Here is a 19,437-nt window from a genome sequence, read left to right on the forward strand (position 1 = left end):
TTTTTTTTTTTTTTTTTTAAGATTTATTTATATTAGGGAAAGAGACAGGAGGGGAGGGGCAGAGGGAGAGAGAATCTCAAGCAGGCTCCATACTAAGCGCGGAGCCTGACATAGGGCTCCATCTTACGACCCTGAGACCACAACCCGACTCAGACGCTTACTAAGTCACCTCGGCGTCCCTTCCCATGGTGTAGTCACACGTACACCCAAATGCACGCATTCAAGCACTCACAGGAGCGGTAGGGCATCTCTACCATCCCCAGGGAGAAGCCCCTCAGAGCCATTGTCATAATATCCAGGTTTGCCCAGATGGACTCAAAGACTGAAATGTCCGGCCCTGGATCCAGGCCTGGTAAGCACGGCCGACTGGCACCAGCAAACCAGTAGGATTAATGTAGGCGCGAAGCACAGGCAAGGGCTCACGGAGCACAGAACACAAGATCAATACAGCGTCCCAAGAAGCCACTGCACTAGCTTTGACTTGTCTACAACGTCTTGGGTATTAACGGTTCCCTGGTGACTACGATGTTACTAATTATGACAGATGAGAAAGGACAGGAAGCCAGAAACTCCCAAGAGATTGTCCAGGTGGTGCTTCTAACAAAGCACATGTTGATGAGGTGGCAAAGAAGGCAGGAAAAAAAGCTGATTTTGCTTCCCAAGCTTGTAGTCACCTTAAATTACAAAGAATCATTAGTTTTATTTTTGAAAACACCCTCTCCAATTAGGACTATAAACAATGCCTGAAAGGTGAACACGTGTGTGTACATACATGGAGACATGTATGGAAAATGTATTTTAAAGTGTACGGCAGTGCTAAAAAATTACACCAAGCTACACTGGGACATAATAAAAACATTACCTCCTGCCTCAGTTTTTTTTTTTTAAGCATAAATTTAATGCACTTTGATTGTAGGAGATCGTCCTCTCCAAGTTTCCTCTTGCTGTCTGGAGCATCTGAGCCAAGCTGACTCAAGGGGACCAACAAAATAACTGGGGTTTTCAGCTTACTGCAGCATGAACTTGCTTTGGGACAGAGTTCCAATTTAGTGGTAGAATTATATATTCTTATCTAGAATCCTGACAGAGCCTTTCCCCAAATTTAAGTGTTCGTCACTTCCACAAGTTTCTCTTCTTCCCATACACTGCACTTTCCCCATGAATTCTTCCTTGATTTTGCCTTCAGTTCGGAAGGTCTGCTCCCACCTGCTGCTTCTCCAAAGGAACAAAGCTCCATCTTGGTCACAGGAAAGAGATAGTAATTGATAGTAATTTGTATTCAGCAAATTCTTTCTTGCTGCTTCAATACATTATCCTAAGGACATGGAACATCTATGAAAAGTCACAGTATTATCAAGGGACACATTTACTTCTATTTCCAATCCATCAGGCGTTGGGTGCCCTTACCATTGTCCTTAACAAGAGCACTCTAATATATTTAAAAAGTCATGTAGGTTACCATGTTCATTTACCCAGGTCGAAGAGTAGACATAAAGCACTTGCAGCCTTTCAGTGTGGGGCACTTAATTACAGCTAATCAATTATGGGTATGACTCCAAAAGTAGATTTCTACAGGGCAGGAAGTACCTTCTTTTTTCTCCTATTATTTTGTGAAAATTTTCAGACACACAGAAAAGTTTAATTATACAAGCAAACACACCTAGATGCTATAGTTAACATTTTGCTATTTAGGGAATGACTGTAATTACAATTCTGGGCCTATCTATACTCCATAATCGTTTATGTACAGTCATGAAGGCCCGGTTCCAATACTAAAAGCATGGAAGAAATTTTTAACTTTACCCAGGAAACTGCCACAAAATCATTGTCAAAATGAACTAAGCTTTTTTCTAGACTTCTCAAAAAAGAGAAAACATTCTCATTTTTTTTCCAAAGAAAATAACTGTAAGACAAAGGTCAGTGAAGCACCATAAGGAAAAATAAATGAAATGGCTTCGACACTGACAGAAACCTTTTAGCTAAAGACAGCAATTTCTTGGGAGAAGAAAGGAACAACTTGCAACTGTGCACCACTGTTCACCATACCCAATGTGCATGATACTGGTTCAGAAATTCTAATCGGTTCCAGCTCTAACACTGCCAACTCATCAGCAGAAAATTCACAGGCGGGAAAAATAGTCCCTAAGGTGATGTGAGCTCAATGTTATAACTAGAAGCACCTGCCCTGGTAAGATGTAACAAAGTAACAGCTGTCAGGATCTGAAAGCTTAGAATTTCAAAGGATATATTTAGCTACTTATTCTGCTTTAGGTCAAGGTGAAGAAGTCCTTTGAGGGGTTAAATTTCACCAAATGTTTGTAGCGCTAATAGCCATGTTTTTTATATAATAAATCTCTCCTCCAGGAACATAAAAACAATTTAAAAACATTATTTTCTTTTCTTCACGCTTTTGAGGTAGAAGCCATGAAACATCACTCTCAATTAACTGAAACACAGATCAATTAATTATGTGACCTTGTCGAAGGTCCCAAAATGAATCAGACTGGGAGCTGTGAAATGAAAGCCAATCTTCTGATTACCATAAATAGTATGTGCTCTCAAACAGCATTAAACAAAAGAACAGTAATTCTTACAAAATGATGCAATATTGGCTAAAGCTTACTGGTTTGCTAAGGATTAAAATTATGCACAAAATAAAATAAAGCAGAACTGCTTGGTGTCTGCTCAGGTCCACTGTGCAACTCTGCACACCACTAAGGTAGATTATTGTTTTACTCTTCCCAGCTCCCGAAAGCCAGTCCTTGAGGAGGGAGGAGTGCAAGGAAAACCATCTCTGCTGGCCTCCATCACTCTAGAAGGCTCAGTTTCCACTGGGTTCTTTTGTTGATCTTCGGGGGAATAAAGAGCTCAGCATCTAGAAGAAAGGAAAGGGAAACTGTGACAGACACACTTTCCTGCTGGGGCAAGCTGAGGCAGTAACTCTGTGCTAAAACTGGGCGACTGGGCTTTGCAGCTATAAGATAACCAACAGACCAGAGTTAATGTTCCTGTTACCCTCACAACCTTCAGTCTGAGTAAACAGCCTGGAGGCCCTGCCCCAAGAAAAAAGATTTCCACTTTGGGCATAGGGAAGGGTAGAAGAAAAAATGCCCACTGAGTGATACAAAGTAGAAGAATTTTCTATATTTTGAGAGGGAGGGGGTGGGGGTTACAAGGCCATATGTAATTATTAAATCTCATCAAACTGTATACCTACGATCTGTACATTTCACTACAAAATTTACCTTAATTAAAAGAGAAAAAAAATGTGGGAGCATGTTATTCGGTTAACAATTAATGAATAGAAAATACTTTTATGATAAATTTTATGAACGGGGGTGGTTGGGTGGCTCAGTGGTTGAGCATCTGCCTTTGGCTCAGATCTTGATCCTGGAATCCTGGGATTGAGTCCCACAGCAGGCCCCCCACCTGGGAAGGGGGGAGTGGGGGGGGGAGTGGCTGTTTCTCCCTCTGCCTGTGTCTCTGCCTTTCTCTCTCATGAATAAATAAAATCTTTTTAAAAATTAATAAATAAATTCTATGAATATGCCAATCAATAAAAATGTCCCTATAATATTTGTAGAAAAAAGCAAATGGAGGAGGAGGAGGAGGATACGGTATAACTGTCACTATTAGATAAAACTCCCAGGCCTTTTTCCTTTTTTTTTAAGATTTTTTTTTTTTTAAAAGATTTTATTTACTCATGAGAGACAGAGAGAGGAAGACATAGGCAGAGGGAGATCAGATTCCTGCAGGAAGCCTGATGTGGGACTCAATCCCGGGACTCCAGAATCACGCCCTGAGCCAAAGAGGCACACTCAACCACTGAGCCACCCAGGCATCCCCTTAAAGATTTTATTTTTAAGCAATCTCTTCACCCAATATGGGGCTTGAACCCACAGCCCTAAGATCAAGAGACATGGCTCCACCTGGGGCCCCTTTCAATCAGATTTGTGGTAGCAGAGATAGATATAGAGGTAGCTTAGATATGAGAAAATACGTATATATAAAGGCACTCTTTCTCAGCATTGTTTGTAATACACTTCCAACAGAAGGACATCTGTATTAAAAAGTATTAAGAATATTTAACAATGTGATAAAATAAGATGTTTTTAAAAATATGATTTTCATATACTTACGTGTACTAGAAATTATCAAATTTTAATACTCTTTGACATACTTTTCTGTACAATCCAGATTTTTACCACTAATCACATCAGCTTTATAATTTCATGTACAGTTAATATTTTCTACTCCCCTAAACAAAAAGCCAGATAGACAAAAAGACCACAGGAGATTTTCCTAATTTAAGGACACTGATACTGGAAATTCATTATCAGCAAGGTCCATCATTTCATGTGAAATATTGACTAAACTTTAAATGATCTTAAAAAGAAAAAAGAAACAGGTTATGAAAATAAACTATTCTATTTTTTAAAAATTAGACATAACTATAATTACATTTGATTTTTACACTTAACTAAGAATACCAACCATTCACTTTTTAGCAGGAAAGTAATTGTTCTGACAAACTGTAAGACAAGGCACAACATCCTTCACCTTTCCATGTTTGAATTTCTCTGTACAAGAGTTACGTTTGCAAAAATACTTTGAGGGTCTTATCAATTTTCCAAGGACTTTTCTTAATCTTTTGATAGTCATTCCCATTTGAAGCACTTAATTTGTTATCAACTATAACTAACAAGCCCAACTCAGCTACAAAAATTCAAGCACTTTTCTGAGAACACTTTAATCCATTTTATGAAACCCTACATTTTTGCAAGATTTACAACTGATCTGCATGATACTGGGCTGTAAATGTGAAAGAGAGAAAATGCCCATCATGTCACAGATCCCACTCAGGGATGTGAGTGTGCTTAACTACTCACTTGTACCCTTAGCTGGGAGGGGCAGTTGAGGCATCTGTGCATGGGGCTTTGTCAGTAGTTCATCTGCCTACTTTTAGAATATGAGAACCTCTCTTCTCCTACACCATCTTGTAACCACAAGGACACTGATAATACTTATGTATTCAGATACTGAAGACCCTCAAAATATTAGTGTCTTGAAGGCTCAGCTGGAAAATGCAAGGGCTCTTTGATAAAGCCACCAAAATACTCTAGGGAAAGATGTCTAGACTTGACCTCAAGGTCAGCAGCAGGCCAATAGTGAGGAAAGTGGGGCAGAAATCACACCTAGATTGCAGAGTACAAGCTGAGCAATTACCAAGCTGCCTCAGATCTAAGATGAACTCTTAGCAACTCAGAACACTACGTGTATGTCAGGACTGATACAGCAAAAGCAGTCAGCCTTCAGGAAGAAGGAGAGATAGGAGCATAGTAGTTACTGTCCAGATACATGAGCCAGGCTGGATGGAAAGTAGATCATTTATTCCCAGGAGCAACATAAGCTATTAAACTTCAAACTTACTGTATACTCCAAAGGCTACTTCAAATGTCATCAGAATGCTGGTATAGCATAGCATTTAAAGGAAAAAATATTCAGAAAATACAAATTACAGTAGTAAAAACTCCCAATTATTTCAAAATATACCACTAACTTCTGAAAGAGGCCGGTATGCTTGATTGAGCCACCTGCAGGGTAAATACTCAGGCACCAAAAAGATCTGTTTCTAACCAAATTTAAAAAAGAAAGCCTTTAGGGCTTTTAACTTTTTTAAATTTATTTATTTATTTTTATTTATGATAGTCACACAGAGAGAGAGAGAGAGGCAGAGACACAGGCAGAGGGAGAAGCAGGCTCCATGCACCGGGAGCCCGACGTGGGATTTGATCCCGGGTCTCCAGGATCGCGCCCTGGGCCAAAGGCAGGCGCCAAACCGCTGCGCCACCCAGGGATCCCCTAGGGCTTTTAACTTTAAGGGCTCTGCAGTCTAATTGGGAATCATCTCCCTGACCAATAAACAAAACAAAACAAAACATTTTAGGTAAATTTAAATAGGAAATGTAAATGAAATGCTAACATTCTTTGGTTACAAAGAATGTAACAAATTTTATTGTTAATCCTGAAGATGATTATGAGAATGTCCCCAAGATGCAATGCTTAACTGCCAAGAGCCAAAATGATGATTCAGAAGGATCCTTAAAATATATATGTAAATTGGACTGTTTAGACTCCAACTTCAACTGTGATGTGTTTGTATGGACAAGTGTACACCAGGGTATGGGCAGTGTTATGTCAAGATAATCGTTTAAAAATTCATATGTTTAATGTCATGTTGGATTGCCCACCCCTCCCATTCTTACAACTAGAGGCACTAAACTTTTATTAAAAAGTCATAAAATTGAGGGAAAATTGTAGTCAATACCTGATCTCTCCTCATACTGTTGACCTTCTCAACACTTATACAAAGATACTCCTTCTGCTGAGAACTGTGATCATGAAAAGGAAAAAATACTAACCATGAACTGGTACTGAAGTCTTCTGTTGTTGATAGGAGGCCATGATACTATTTGCAGTAGAATTGGGACCTAGAACCTAAGCAGAAAGTAATCAGGAAAGATTATTTTATATTTCTAATGACTACAGATACCAAAAGCCAAACTTTCACCAGCAGTAAATACGTCATTTTCATGGTATCAAGCATAGTTATTCTCTTTTCCTTCATGATTTTACTTTGCCAGTTTTCCCAGTCTCAATTCAGATGTCCCAATCTCCTTTCTTCCAGAAGAGAAGGTAATGATAAGAAGGTAACTGTCTTTTCCAAATAAGCAAGTCATACCCTGAGGGGAGAAGTACAAGATGCTATAGAATACAGAGTATCAAACTGCACTCAAAGATTTGTGGGAATTTGATATTAAAACAAATACTTGCATATCATGGAGTAGAAAGGAAACTGTGCACACGTGTTCAAGGTAAAACAAGACACTTCATAGGAATTCTGTGTCTGTATAAGCCTCAGGGGGCACTGGCCATCCCTCTGTTTTGTCTTCACTTGGCTCAGCATGCATATCCTTGGGGGCACCTTCTCAGCAGCAATGTCTTGCTCAAAGCACTTCCCCAGGACTCACGGGATCCTGTACAAGGCCATTACCACAATTTACCAACCAGAGCAAACACAGAATTCTAGTTTTATTTCCCCAGAAGACTCTTAAAGTTGGTGTCTCAGAAATTAATATGATCTTCAGCTATCAAAAGGATTGAAATCTTGCCATTTGCAATAACATGGATGGAGCTAAAACGTATTACGCTAAATGAAGTCAGTCAGAGAGAGACACATACCGTATGACCTCACTCATATATAGGATTTAGGAAAGAAAACAGATGAACATATGGGAAGGGGGAAAAGAAGAAAAGGAGAGAAGGAAACAAGCCATGAGACTCTTCTGATAGAGAACAGAAGGCTGACGGAGGGACACGGTGGGGAATGGGCTAGACGGGTGATAGGGCCACTTGTGATGAGCACTGGCTATTATATGTAAGATGAATCACTGAATTCTACTCAGAAACCAGTACTGTATTGTAGAGTAAGTAAGATTTAAATTTTAAAAAATTAAAATACGATCTGAATAGAAAAGAGTAGGGAAGAGAGCAGGGAAGAGCATAGGGAGGTACAATAAAGTGTTAAAGCTTCAAAAAACCAGTATAGTTTTGAGGATGATCACATTTCTTCTAGGAAATAGCTATTTTAGTAAATTCAAATACTTATGGGGTGCTGATTCTCAACTTTATTTTTATGGTATGCTATGTGTGCTTCCATCTACCCTTTCATCTAACCTTCAGAGCAGTCTAGTGAAGTGTATACGGCGGTCTATCCCCATTTATAACTGAGGAAACTGAGGCCCCAGTAAAGCTCAAGTGTTTCCAATCAGTGAGCTCAATACCAGTTTCTCCCCAGGCTCCAAATCCTCCCTTCTCTACAGTGCTTATGACGCTGGGACTGGGAGCCTGAGAAACCATCCCACCTTTGCCACCTGGCTCACTATGCTCCACCCACAGCAGACACCCGACAGAGGGCAGGGCTGGAAAAACGGGGGTGCGCTCCTTGTTTTCACGCAACACCTCTTTACCCTGGTAGAGGCTGTTTATTCCAATTTGCTTATTTCTATAGACTTAGAGCCATCGTGCCCCCTCAGCAATATCAGCACCAGTTGGCTGGCACCCCTCCTTAGAGGGTTAAGAACCAGCTCAGCAAGGCCCCACACCCAAGCTTTTAAACTGTAATAATCCCAAATTCTTCCTTTGTTCTCTCATAGTTACTATTTTGGTGTTCCTTCTCTGTGCGCCCTTTTGCCTTTTCAGTTCTCTAATACTTGTTCAATTAGTTCCATATATTAAATTCTCTCTGCTAAAATAATAGCTGTGCTTGTTTTCCTTAATGGACCAAGCCCGACACACCAGCCTTTCTAAATCAAAACAGAAACTCAGAAACTCTTAACAATAGGCCTCAGGTGTGAGAGACTGAGCAAAGGTATACACAATAAAGAGATGGTAACAATTCAGCATTCCTGATAGGACACAACTGCCTTAAACATAAGTAGCAAAGATCCTCATAACGGTAGATAGAAGTGTTAAGTCAAATTTTCCATAAAACAAAAGGGAAAGCAATTGTCTGAGTTACTTTTGTTGTTGTTGAAGATTTTCACAGAGAGTGTGTGTGAGAATGGGGATAGGGGCAGATGGGAGAAGTAGAGGGAGAAAGAATCTCAAGCAGACTCTGTGCTGAGTATGGAGCCCAATGTGGGGCTCCATCCCACAACCCTGAAATCGTGACCTGAGCTGAAATCAAGAGTCAAATGTAAAAAAAAAAAAAAAGAGTCAAATGTTTAACCGACTGAGCCAACCAGGTGCCCCTGTCTGGGTTACTTTAAAGAACTCTGATCCCCTCCAAAGTCTGAACAGGGAAGTAAGAGGCCACCTGTGGCCCCAGCATCCCCCTTCTCCACTCCGATTTCACTGAAGGCGGGGGCAACTGTCTGACTTGCCTGTCATTTCCATGACAGCTGTTTCACATGGATAGGAGAAATAAAAACAAACTTAACCTAGGCCAAGGTGTAGTCAAATAGGAAATCTTCTTACCAACAGGTTAAACATAAGCCTAAGGTAATGCAACTACAGCATACTATGTTTTTAAGAATAAGAAAATTTTTTGCTTTGACTTTTAAGAGACTGTGTGAACATAAGAACCTGCGAAATGATTTTTTAAAAATGCACATTCTGTCTCTGAGGAAAACTTACAGGTGTAGCTGAATTCTGCTGGTGGGTAAGAGTCCAAATTTCTGGAAGTGACCTTTCCATCAGCTGGAGGGTATCTTCAAAGGCCTTCTGTAATTCCCTTCCTTGCTCATCAAACTCAAAGAGAAAGAGCATCTTTAAAATATTGTGTACTTCATCTAGAGAGAAGAAATTTGAAAAAGTGGTTACTTGGGTCCCCAGCTCCTTGCTGGATCATATCATGGTTTCTTTCCCAAGCAAAAAAATATTTAATATCACACTATAGTTGCTATCTCCCACATTTTTCTTCCCAAATGCTGGAATAATTCAACATTTCTACTTCAAAAAGAAAAAGGAACATACTGGGGCCCAAGCAGGAAGCAATGTCTTCATAATCCATTACCTATACTTTGGCTTTGGCACTGATGTCTCCCACAGTGCCTGGGCGGGGGGCCAGTGAAGGAAGGCTTCTAGGTTACCAGCTAAGAGTGGTTCAGGAATGTGCCCTGAAAGGATGTTTCCTGCCGAAAGTTTCTGTCTTTCCTCAAGTTGGGAAAACTACTTTAATTACCACTGAACTCTGTGCTATCCATTCACTTTTTTTGGAGCAAGAGTCACCAGTATTGAGAATATACCTTTCAGTTTTTCAGTGCTCTGTACAATTTCATTCAGTGCCTCCAAAAGGGCCAGATCCTCCAGTGGACTCCCTTCTTTCAGGCTATGCTTCTTCCGCTCTGCTTTGCGGCGGTTCTTAGATGATCGCCTATTAGAAGACGTTAGAAAGACGTTATAGAAGGGGCTCTTTTTGCACTGAATAGATTAAAATAAATGTACCTGTTGGCCATCAAAACTTTCTGAGAACCCAGAGAGTCTATAGATGGTATGTATATTGGGGAAAAATGGTGATGAGGTGTTAGGAGTAACAGCTAAAATAAATTTGGGAGAGGCAAGTCTTCAAGGCAGGAAGTAATAAAGAAAACCCTAAAAAGTAGTATCTGGTCTTGAAATTCTGATTAAAATACAGAGTAGGGCAGCTCAGGTGGCTCAGAGGTTTAGTGACGCCTTCAGCACAGGGCGTGATCCTGGAGACCCAGGACCGAGTCCCACGTCGGGCTCCCTGAGTGGAGCCTGATTCTCCCCCTGCCTGTGTCTCTGCCTCTCTCTCTCTCTCTCTCTGTCTGTCTCTCATGAATAAATAAAATCTTTAAAACTAAATAAGTAAATAAATAAAAATAAAATACGGAGTAAAATGAGGTTATATCTGATAATGAGAGCTGGAAGAAAAACGGAAGAACCAACTTAAATTTTAGAATAAAAAACAAACTTAAAGGCAATAAAGTAAAATTTAAATTAGCATAGTAAAATTTGAATATAATAAAGTATATATGAACAATTACAGTTACACTCAAAACCATAAGATTGCTAGGAATAAACCTAACCAACCAGGCAAATGATCTGTACTCAGAAACTAGAGAACACTCATGAAAGAAACTGAGGACACAAAGAAATGGAAAAATTTCCATGCTCATGGATTAGAAGAAAAATATTGTTAAAATGTCTCTGCTACCTGGAGCAATCTATATATTCAAAGCAATCGCTATCAAAATACCATCACCTTATTTCACAGAGTTGGAACAATCATCCTAAAATTTGTATAGAACCAGAAAAGACCCTGGATAGCCAAAGGAAGGTTGAAAAATAAAACCAGAACTATTGGCATCACAATTCCAGACTTCAAGCTCCATTATGAAGTTGTAATCATCAAGACAGTGTGGTACTGGCACAAAAACAGACACATAGATAAATGGAACAGAATAAAGAACCCAGAAATGCACCCTCAACTCTATGGTCAACTAATCTTTGACATGGCAGGAATGAATATCCAAATGGAAAAAGACAGTCTCTTCGACAAATGGTGTTGGGAAATTTGGATAGCTACATGCAGAAGAATGAAATTAACCATTTATTTACACCATACGCAAAAATAAGACTCAAAATGGATAAAAGACCTAAATGTGAGATAGGAATCCATCAAAATCCTAGAGGAAAACACAGACAGCAACCTCTTTGACCTTGGCCACAGCAACTTTTATTAGACATGTCTCTAAAGGCAAGGGGAAACAAAGGTAAAAATGAACTATTGGGACTTTGTCAAGATAAAAACTTGCATAGCAAAGGAAACAGTCGACATAACCAAAAGACAAGCAACAGAATGGGAAAAGATATTTGCAAATGTCTTATCAGATAAAGGGTTAATATCCAAATTCTATAAAGAACTTATCAGGGGGGGCAGCCCGGGTGGTGAAGCGGTTTAGCGCCGCCTGCAGCCCAGGGTGTGATCCTGGGGACCCGGGATCAAGTCCCACATCAGGCTCCTTGCATGGAGCCTGCTTCTCGCTCTGCCTGTGTCTCAGCCTCTCATTCTCTCTCTGTGTCTCTCATGAATAAATAAATAAAATCTTTAAAAAAAAAAAACAAAAAAAACAAAGAACTTATCAGGGTAGCCCCGGTGGCGCAGCAGTTTAGTGCCGGCTGCAGCCCACGGCGTGATCCTGGAGACCCGGAATCGAGTCCCATGTTGGGCTCCCTACATGGAGCCTGTTTCTCCCTCTGCCTGTGTCTCTGCCTCTCTCTCGCGCTCTGTGTCTCTCATGAGTAAATAAAAAAATTAAAATAAATAAAAAATTTAAAAAAAAGAATTTATCAAACTCAACACCCAAAGAATAATCTAGTCAAGAAACAGGCAGAAGACATGAACAGACATTTCTCCAAAGAAGACATACACATGGCCAACAGACACATGAAGAAATGCTCAACATCACTCATCATCAGGGAAATACAAATCAAAACCAGAATGAGATATCATCACACTGAACCAGTCAAAATGGCTAAAATCAACAAGTCAGGAAACAACAGATGTTGGCAAGGATGTGGAGAAAGGGGAACCCACCTACACTGTTGGTGGGAATGCAAGCTGGTGCAGCCACTCTGGAAAACAGTGTGGAGGCTCTCCTCAAAAAGTTGAAAACAGAGCTACCCTATGACCCAGCGATTGCACTACTAGGTATTTACCCCAAAGATACAAATGGAGTGATCCGAAGGGGCACCTGAACCCCAATGTTCATAGCAGCAATGCTCACAAAAGCCAAACTATGGAAAGAGTCCAGATGTCCATCAACAGATGAATGGATAAAGATGTGGTGAATATATATAACGAAATACTACGTTAGCCATTAAAAAAAAGAGAAAGAAATCTTGCCATTTGAAATGACATGGATGGAACTAGAGGATATTATGCTAAGGGAAATAACTAAATCAGAGAAAGACAATTATTATATGATCTAACTCATATGTGCAATTTAAGAAAAAGAGAGGATCACAGGAGAAGGGAGGAAAAAACAACAAGACAAAATCAGAGAGGGAGACAAACCATAAGAGACTCTTAATCATAGGAAACAAACTGAGGGTCTTTGGAGGGGAGAGGGATGGGCGATGGGATAACTTGGTGATGTAATGAGCACTGGGTGTTATAAAAACTGATGGATCACTGACTTCTACCTCTGAAACCAATAATATATGTTAATTAAATTTAAATTTTAAATAGTCAAATTAAAACACACACACACACACACACACACACACAAATCCTGTATCTTTCCTGCTCAGAGGCCTTTAATTATGCCACTTGTCTTGTCTGGGACTCTGTTGTCCTGACTCTGAAAAGCCCAGTTTCTAGCTGCCTCTCTTCTTGTTTCTGATCACCCTACATAACCTCAGAAATCTCTATTCTGAATTCCTAAAGCAATATTCAGTTTAAATACACAATCTTGCATTTTATGTTCCCCAAGGATGACTATAAGTTCTTACCTCCTTAAAAGTTTCTGGTAATATCCACTACAACTAGCATATGGGTGTTCTGCATAAGCATGATGACCTCTTCTAATCCTGACTTTGAACTGAGGATGCCTACAATCTTTATCTTTTTTTTTTTTTTTAAAGATTTTTATTTATTTGAGAAAGAGGTAGCACATCCAGGGGGAAGGGGCAGATGGAGGAGAAGCAGACTCCCCGCTAAGCAGGGAGCCTGATGCAAGACTCGACCCCAGGAACCTGAGATCATGACCTGAGCCAAAGGCAGACACTTAACTGGATGAGCCACCCAGGTGCCCCTCTTTATAATCTTTTAATGTTTTCAGTGCCTACACAGTCCAGTCACCTACTATTTGTTAAATGAATACATAATCAGATGTCATAACAATTGAGTACCAGTGTAAGGGCCTCATGCGCATGGGTAAACACACAATCCACAAAGCTAAGCAGAAAACATTTCCTAATTTCTTAGATATGTGGGGAAAGTCCTTGCACAAAACTACATCCTGGTCTTGAGAACTGTCCTCTCTCTCCCCTGCACTGTCCTATTGAAAAAGAACCTACTTACTTGCAGCTTCTCCATACACCCAGGGCATGGTCAATGTGCTGAATAAACATGATACATACGCTGATATCCTGGAGTTGCTATGGGAGTATTTGCCACTCATGTCACTGCCACTCAAGACACTGCTAGTTTCAGAGAAGAGGTCTGACTCTTGACCCTGGGGCACCTCATCATCTAGAAAAGAACAATCAGAAACAGAATGAAAACTCCCTGCTAATGTAGGTTTACCTTCAGTGGGGCAAGTGGAGTATAGTTAACCGGGACATAGCTGAGGATGGATGAAAATTCTTACAAAGTAGATCGCAAAGTGAAATGAGAGAATACTAAATAAAGTTATTACTACCATACACCATCACACCAATACCAACTCATTTTTTCTTTTCTTTCTTTTAAAGCAAAGGGACAAGGGCAAGGAGGTTCATTTTGTAAAACGTACGTCAGCTGCTCTGCTTGGTGGGGATGGAGGGAATGTGTGGTAGAGCTCTTCCCATTTATGATTGCTTAGTCCTGCCTCCAGCACCCCCCCCCAACACACAAAACACAGACATACACGGCCCTTAAGGGGTTTCAGAGGGCACAGATGTCCCCTGGCATGGTAATCACATGTCAGGAAGCACAATAAGCCACTAAGACAAAGTGTGATGTGTCCCCACCGGGCCAGAGCATCAATATCTTCACGCAGACACTCACCCAGATTCACCTGCTGTGCTTGCTCCTTGAGCTCTCGAACCACCAATAAACGTTTTTTATGGCGACTGAATGTGGCTGTCTGAGAGTCCAGAAGTGCCATATAATTCTTCTGGGCTGGGGGTGCAGATAGAAAATAATTTGAGCAAGATGTTTAAGAGAAAAAAACTAGGAGGGCAGTGAGGGAGTAAGAATTTAACAAAATGAAACAGGTTACTTAGGTTTTCCAAGTAAGATTTTTTTCTTATTGAGAATTAACCTACAACGTTTTAGGAGAATGAACTACATGTACATTGAGATTTCCAATCTCAGAGTTCATCAACATCATCCTGGAATACTTTCTGCCTTTAAATTGATAAAATCACCAGAACAAAGACTAGGTATCTAACTTAGGAGTGGACTAGCAAAGAAAAGGAATGTACAAGTAAGCTGTTAACAAAAACAAAGGACAGTCACTGAGATGCTTCCTAAACATGGGTATTAGGCCTATGCAGACAAATAGTGAGCATTTTTCTACATGCTCATTAGGGGGAAAAAAAATCTAAGCAAGAGCTGGTTCGATGGACAGTTGCAGGGTCAGGACTGAAGCCTTCAGTAACCAGGTAGGGGTACCTAGGTGAATGATACAGAAAGAATCCTCCCATGGTGCTAATGAAGATGGGAGAGGGGGATGCAGGCAGGGTAAGTATGTGAGTATCTGTACATGGCCCAAAAGTCAGATCTCAGAGTGAACTGTGCTTAAAAAGGCAGAGCTTACAACCAACCCTCATCCCTGGAAATTTCTGTAAGCCAAACTGATGTCCTGCTTTCCCACTCTACTTTTAAGGGAGTCATAGTGATCACCCGAGCATTCCAGAACTGGTAAAACTCAATGTACAAATATACCCTCCACCTAGATTTACTAATTATTTACATTTTGCCGTATTTTTGGCTTCCTGTTTTTCTCCATACACACAAGAGAACTATTATTTTTTTGTGGAGCCTTTTGAGAGTAGGTTGCAGATATGATCCTTCCCTCTTAAATACTTCAGAACATCTCTCAAGAATAAGGATATTATTATGATCTCACGGGTTGTGGGATTAAGCTCTTAGGCTCCACACTCAAAGGGGAGTCTGCTTGAGAGTCTCACTCTCGGCCCCTTCCCCCACTAATAAATAAATAAATCTTTAAAAAAAAGGACATTATCTAATATAAGCACAATACAACGATTAAATGCAAGAAATTGGCCACTGACAACTCCATTATCTAATATCTAGTTCATATTCAAGTTTACCAACTATTCTCAAATATAAAAATTCTTAACCATATCATATGATGTGTTTTTAACACTCAAATATATTGTATATTACCCATTTAACTGTTTAGCTTATTTAAAAATCCTGGTCAGAGTTAAGTGTCACACCCAGTGGAGAATTCTGATCAACTCTCTGTAAAACATTATTAAAGTGTAATAACAGAGTGAGTATTTGTTGTTCCCCACGTCTACACTTCCAAATGTAGGATTCTGAGATGTAACCCTTACCTTCTAAGATGGAAGGTTTTACATTGGTTTCTATTATATCTGGTCTGTTATATTTATATACCTAAAAAGAAAAATACAGTAATTTTAGGCAAGAAAACTGTAAGTCACTATAGAATTAAGACACTAGGAAGGAAATGGATCACTTTCAGAGGTTACGAGGTATTTTCAAGAGAAGCAGGCCTCTACAAGGTAGCTAACAAACATTCAAGTAATTTCAGTAAAAATCAGTAATATTTCACATTTAAAAAACTAATTCCAAACATCAAGAATAAAGGTTTTAAATGGTTTTAAAAATCCTTAGACCAGGAACCTATACTCTTACGACTTAATTTCATTAGCCTCAGAGGACAAGGGATTCCAGCTGACCCCGTCTCCACTGCGCTCTCGCTCTGCTAAGCACCCAACACAGGGAGGACTTTAAAAATTTTCCTACCAGTCTCAGAGCTTCTTCCCAGGCAGCTCCTTCCAATAATAAGAGCACAGCTTCTTCATAATCCTGACAAGGAAACATCAAGGGAGAGAACAGGTGAATGGAGCAAGCGTGTCAGATGCCACCACGACAAAGTGCAGAGCTGCCTACAGAGCGGGCTCTCTGCCTTCCAGCCTGTCCCTTGTAGTCCCAGTTTCTAGTATCATGTCTGGCCTAGAGTCCAAGGTGATGCAGATTCTGAAAATAACTATAAAAAACACAGCCTCATCTCCTCTCATCCTTGAGCATCAACACCACTACAGAGGTACAGAAATCCCATGTCTTGGCTACACCACTCAGTTTGATTCGGCAGATTTAGGGGCTTCTATACTCGTCTGTTTGCTCTTCAATGTTTATTTTTTCTCCAACTTTTATATTGAAAAACTTCAAACTGAACTGAAAAATGAGTGTAATAAACATGAGTGTAGCACACACGTGCATATCCTAAGTCTTCAAAAATTTTTGATGCTTGTAGCTTTACTAGTAAAAATGTTTGAGCATGTGCCACAATATATAATTATTGTATTTGTAAAGCATATAAAACAAAACATTTTTATATGTACATTTCATGCTTATTTATCTTTATACTATTATAGCTGGCATACAATGTTATTATCAGTTTCAAGTGTACAATATAGTGATTTGACCATTGTGTACATTACTCAACGCTCACCACAGTAAGTATAGTCACATCTGTCAACACACAACCTTATTAGAATATTATTGACTATACCCTCCAAGCTGTACTTTTCATTTCTGTGATTTATTTTATAACTAGAAGTTTGTGAAACTGGAAGTAAACAAAGCAAAACATATTTTTTTTAAATTATCTTTTTTAAGTGGGTGGTGGTGAGGCCCAGAGGGAGAGGGAGAAAAATCTAAAGCTGGCTCCATGCTCAGTATCCAGGTGTTGTATTTTACCTTTTTAAAGGGTAAAAAGTTTAAAATCTGTTCTTTGGGGCGCTTGGGTGGCTCAGTCAAGTTAAGCATCTGACTCTTGGATTTCAGCTCAAGTCAGGATCTCAGAGTTGTGACATCAACCCCCTCACTGGGCTCTGCACCAACATGGAGTCAGCTTGGGATTCTCTTTACTTCTCCCTCTGTACCTCCCCACCACATGAGTGTTCTCTCTCTCCCTCTCAAATAAATAAAATCTTTATTTTTTTTTAAAGTGAAATACTTAAGACAAATGGTTGGGTTTCTTCTAGTAATCACTGTCATAAAAAGAGGGAAGATGAGTATGCATTAGGTTAAAAGAGACTTAAGAGACCTAAGATACAAAATGTAATACATGACCCTAGATAGGAACCTATTTTGGATCAATCTACTGGAAAAATTTTGGAACCATTAAGGGGACTTGAATTTTAGTTATTAGATAAATTAAAATGTGTTAACAGAGAAAGATGAAAACCACATAAACTAAGCAAATTTAAGAACAGCACAGTATAATCTCCTTTTCTTTAAAAATGTACATGTATGTACCTATGTGTGTGCACAGAGAGAGCATTCTAGGAAGATTTAGAAATTGGAGGGAATAGCAACAATCTCTTGAGTGATAGGAATGATGTGTTTTGTTATTTACTTTCAGCATTTTATTTATTTTTAAAGACTTTATTTATTCATGAGAAACACAGAGAGAGAGAGAGGCACAGGCACAGGCAGAGGGAGAAGCAGGCTCCATGCAGGGAGCCTGACTCGATCCTGAGTCTCCAGGATCATGCCCTGGGCTGAAGATAGCGCTAAACTTCTGGGCCACCGGGGCTGCCCAACTTTCAGCATTTTAAACAATCTACAATACATACATACTACTTTAAGTTATTTTTAATTAAAAATATTAAATAAAATAAGTATTTTCGGGCAGCCCCGGTGGCGCAGCGGTTTAGCGCCGCCTGCAGCCCAGGGTGTGATCCTGGAGACCCGGGATCGAGTCCCACGTTGGGCTTCCTGCGTGGAGCCTGCTTCTCCCTCTGCCTGTGTCTCTGCCTCTCTCTCGCTCTCTATAAATTAAATAAATAAATAAATAGATAGATAGACAGACAAATAAATAAATAAATAAAATAAATAAAATAAAATAAAATAAAATAAAATAAAATAAAATAAAATAAAATAAATTTTCTTCCCAGACCCCAATGCATATACCACACTAACGGGCCTAGACCACAGGTCCACAAACGGACATAGCAGGGTATGTGCTGTTTGACCCACAGAGAAAGAGTGAGAGAGAGGGAGAGGGTTTTACTGAGGTGGCAATCACATGACATACAAGCACAGTAAAGTGTACAATTTGTTTCTGCCAACAGATCCTGTCCCTGTACTTTAAATAAAACCACCACTTTGCACCTAAATAAATAAAGTACAACTTGATGGCATTTACTATATTCAGTGTTGTATAACCACCAAAGCTTTTTAAATCACCCGAAAAAAAACACTCCCACTTCCAACTCCCTTCCTCCCTGGTGACCTCTGATGTGCCTTTTTCCTGGGTTTGCCTCCTTGGGTTCTATCATACCACAGAAACCATACAATAGGTGACCTTTTGTGTCTGGCTTCTTTCACTTAGCATAATGCTTTCAAGATTTAGCCAAGTTGTAGCATGTATCAGGTCTTTGTTCCTTTTTTAAGATTTAAATTTTTTGTATTTTTTTTAAAGATTTATTTGTCTGTGAGAGAATGAGAGAGAGAGAGAGAGAGAGAGAGAATGAGCAGGAGAAGAGGGAGAAGTAGATTCTCCACTGAGAAGGGATCCCAGGACCCTGGGATCATGACCCGAGCCAAAAGGAGACACTTAACCAACTGAGCTACCCAGATGCCCCTGTTCCTTTTTTTTTTTAATTAATTTTTTGGATTATAATAAAATGCACATAAGTTTACCATTTTAATCAGTTTTTACCAGATAGCCCAGTGGCATTAAGTAAATTCACATTGTTGTGAAACAATCACCATCATCCATCTCCAGAATGTTTTTCATCTTGCAAAACTGAAACCTTATACCCGTGAAACAATAACTTCCCATGCTTCTCTACCCCTGCCTCTGGCAAACACCATTCTCCTTTTACCAGTCTAAGTACCTCATTGTAAGTAGAATCCTACCTTACTAGTCCTTTTGGATACCTCACTTAGCATAATGTTTTCAAGGTTTATCCAAATTG

The 19,437-nt window shown here is 39.7% G+C and overlaps 1 protein-coding gene across 3 annotated transcripts in view; it reads right to left on the reverse strand.

Annotated features, from left to right (window-relative positions):
• Positions 1–675: 675 nt before the first annotated feature.
• The window catches only part of ELP1 (elongator acetyltransferase complex subunit 1), a 58,715-nt gene continuing 39,953 nt past the window's right edge, over positions 676–19,437 (reverse strand). For 2 of the 3 annotated variants that reach the window (XM_025432629.3, XM_025432628.3), the window contains exons 30-37: positions 16,253–16,315; positions 15,820–15,880; positions 14,300–14,413; positions 13,672–13,783; positions 9,810–9,937; positions 9,199–9,353; positions 6,423–6,498; positions 676–2,875 (exon numbers count right to left, since the gene is read on the reverse strand). In XM_025432629.3, the coding sequence (XP_025288414.1) occupies positions 2,808–2,875; positions 6,423–6,498; positions 9,199–9,353; positions 9,810–9,937; positions 13,672–13,783; positions 14,300–14,413; positions 15,820–15,880; positions 16,253–16,315 (777 nt within the window). In that variant the 3' untranslated portion in view covers positions 676–2,807. Of the gene's footprint in view, positions 2,876–6,422; positions 6,499–6,636; positions 7,038–9,198; positions 9,354–9,809; positions 9,938–13,671; positions 13,784–14,299; positions 14,414–15,819; positions 15,881–16,252; positions 16,316–19,437 lie in introns of all 3 variants that reach the window. The other variant, XR_004803545.2, reaches the window with a different exon arrangement.

Source organism: Canis lupus, chromosome 11, assembly GCF_003254725.2.
Source record: "Canis lupus dingo isolate Sandy chromosome 11, ASM325472v2, whole genome shotgun sequence".
Lineage (NCBI taxonomy): Eukaryota > Metazoa > Chordata > Mammalia > Carnivora > Canidae > Canis > Canis lupus.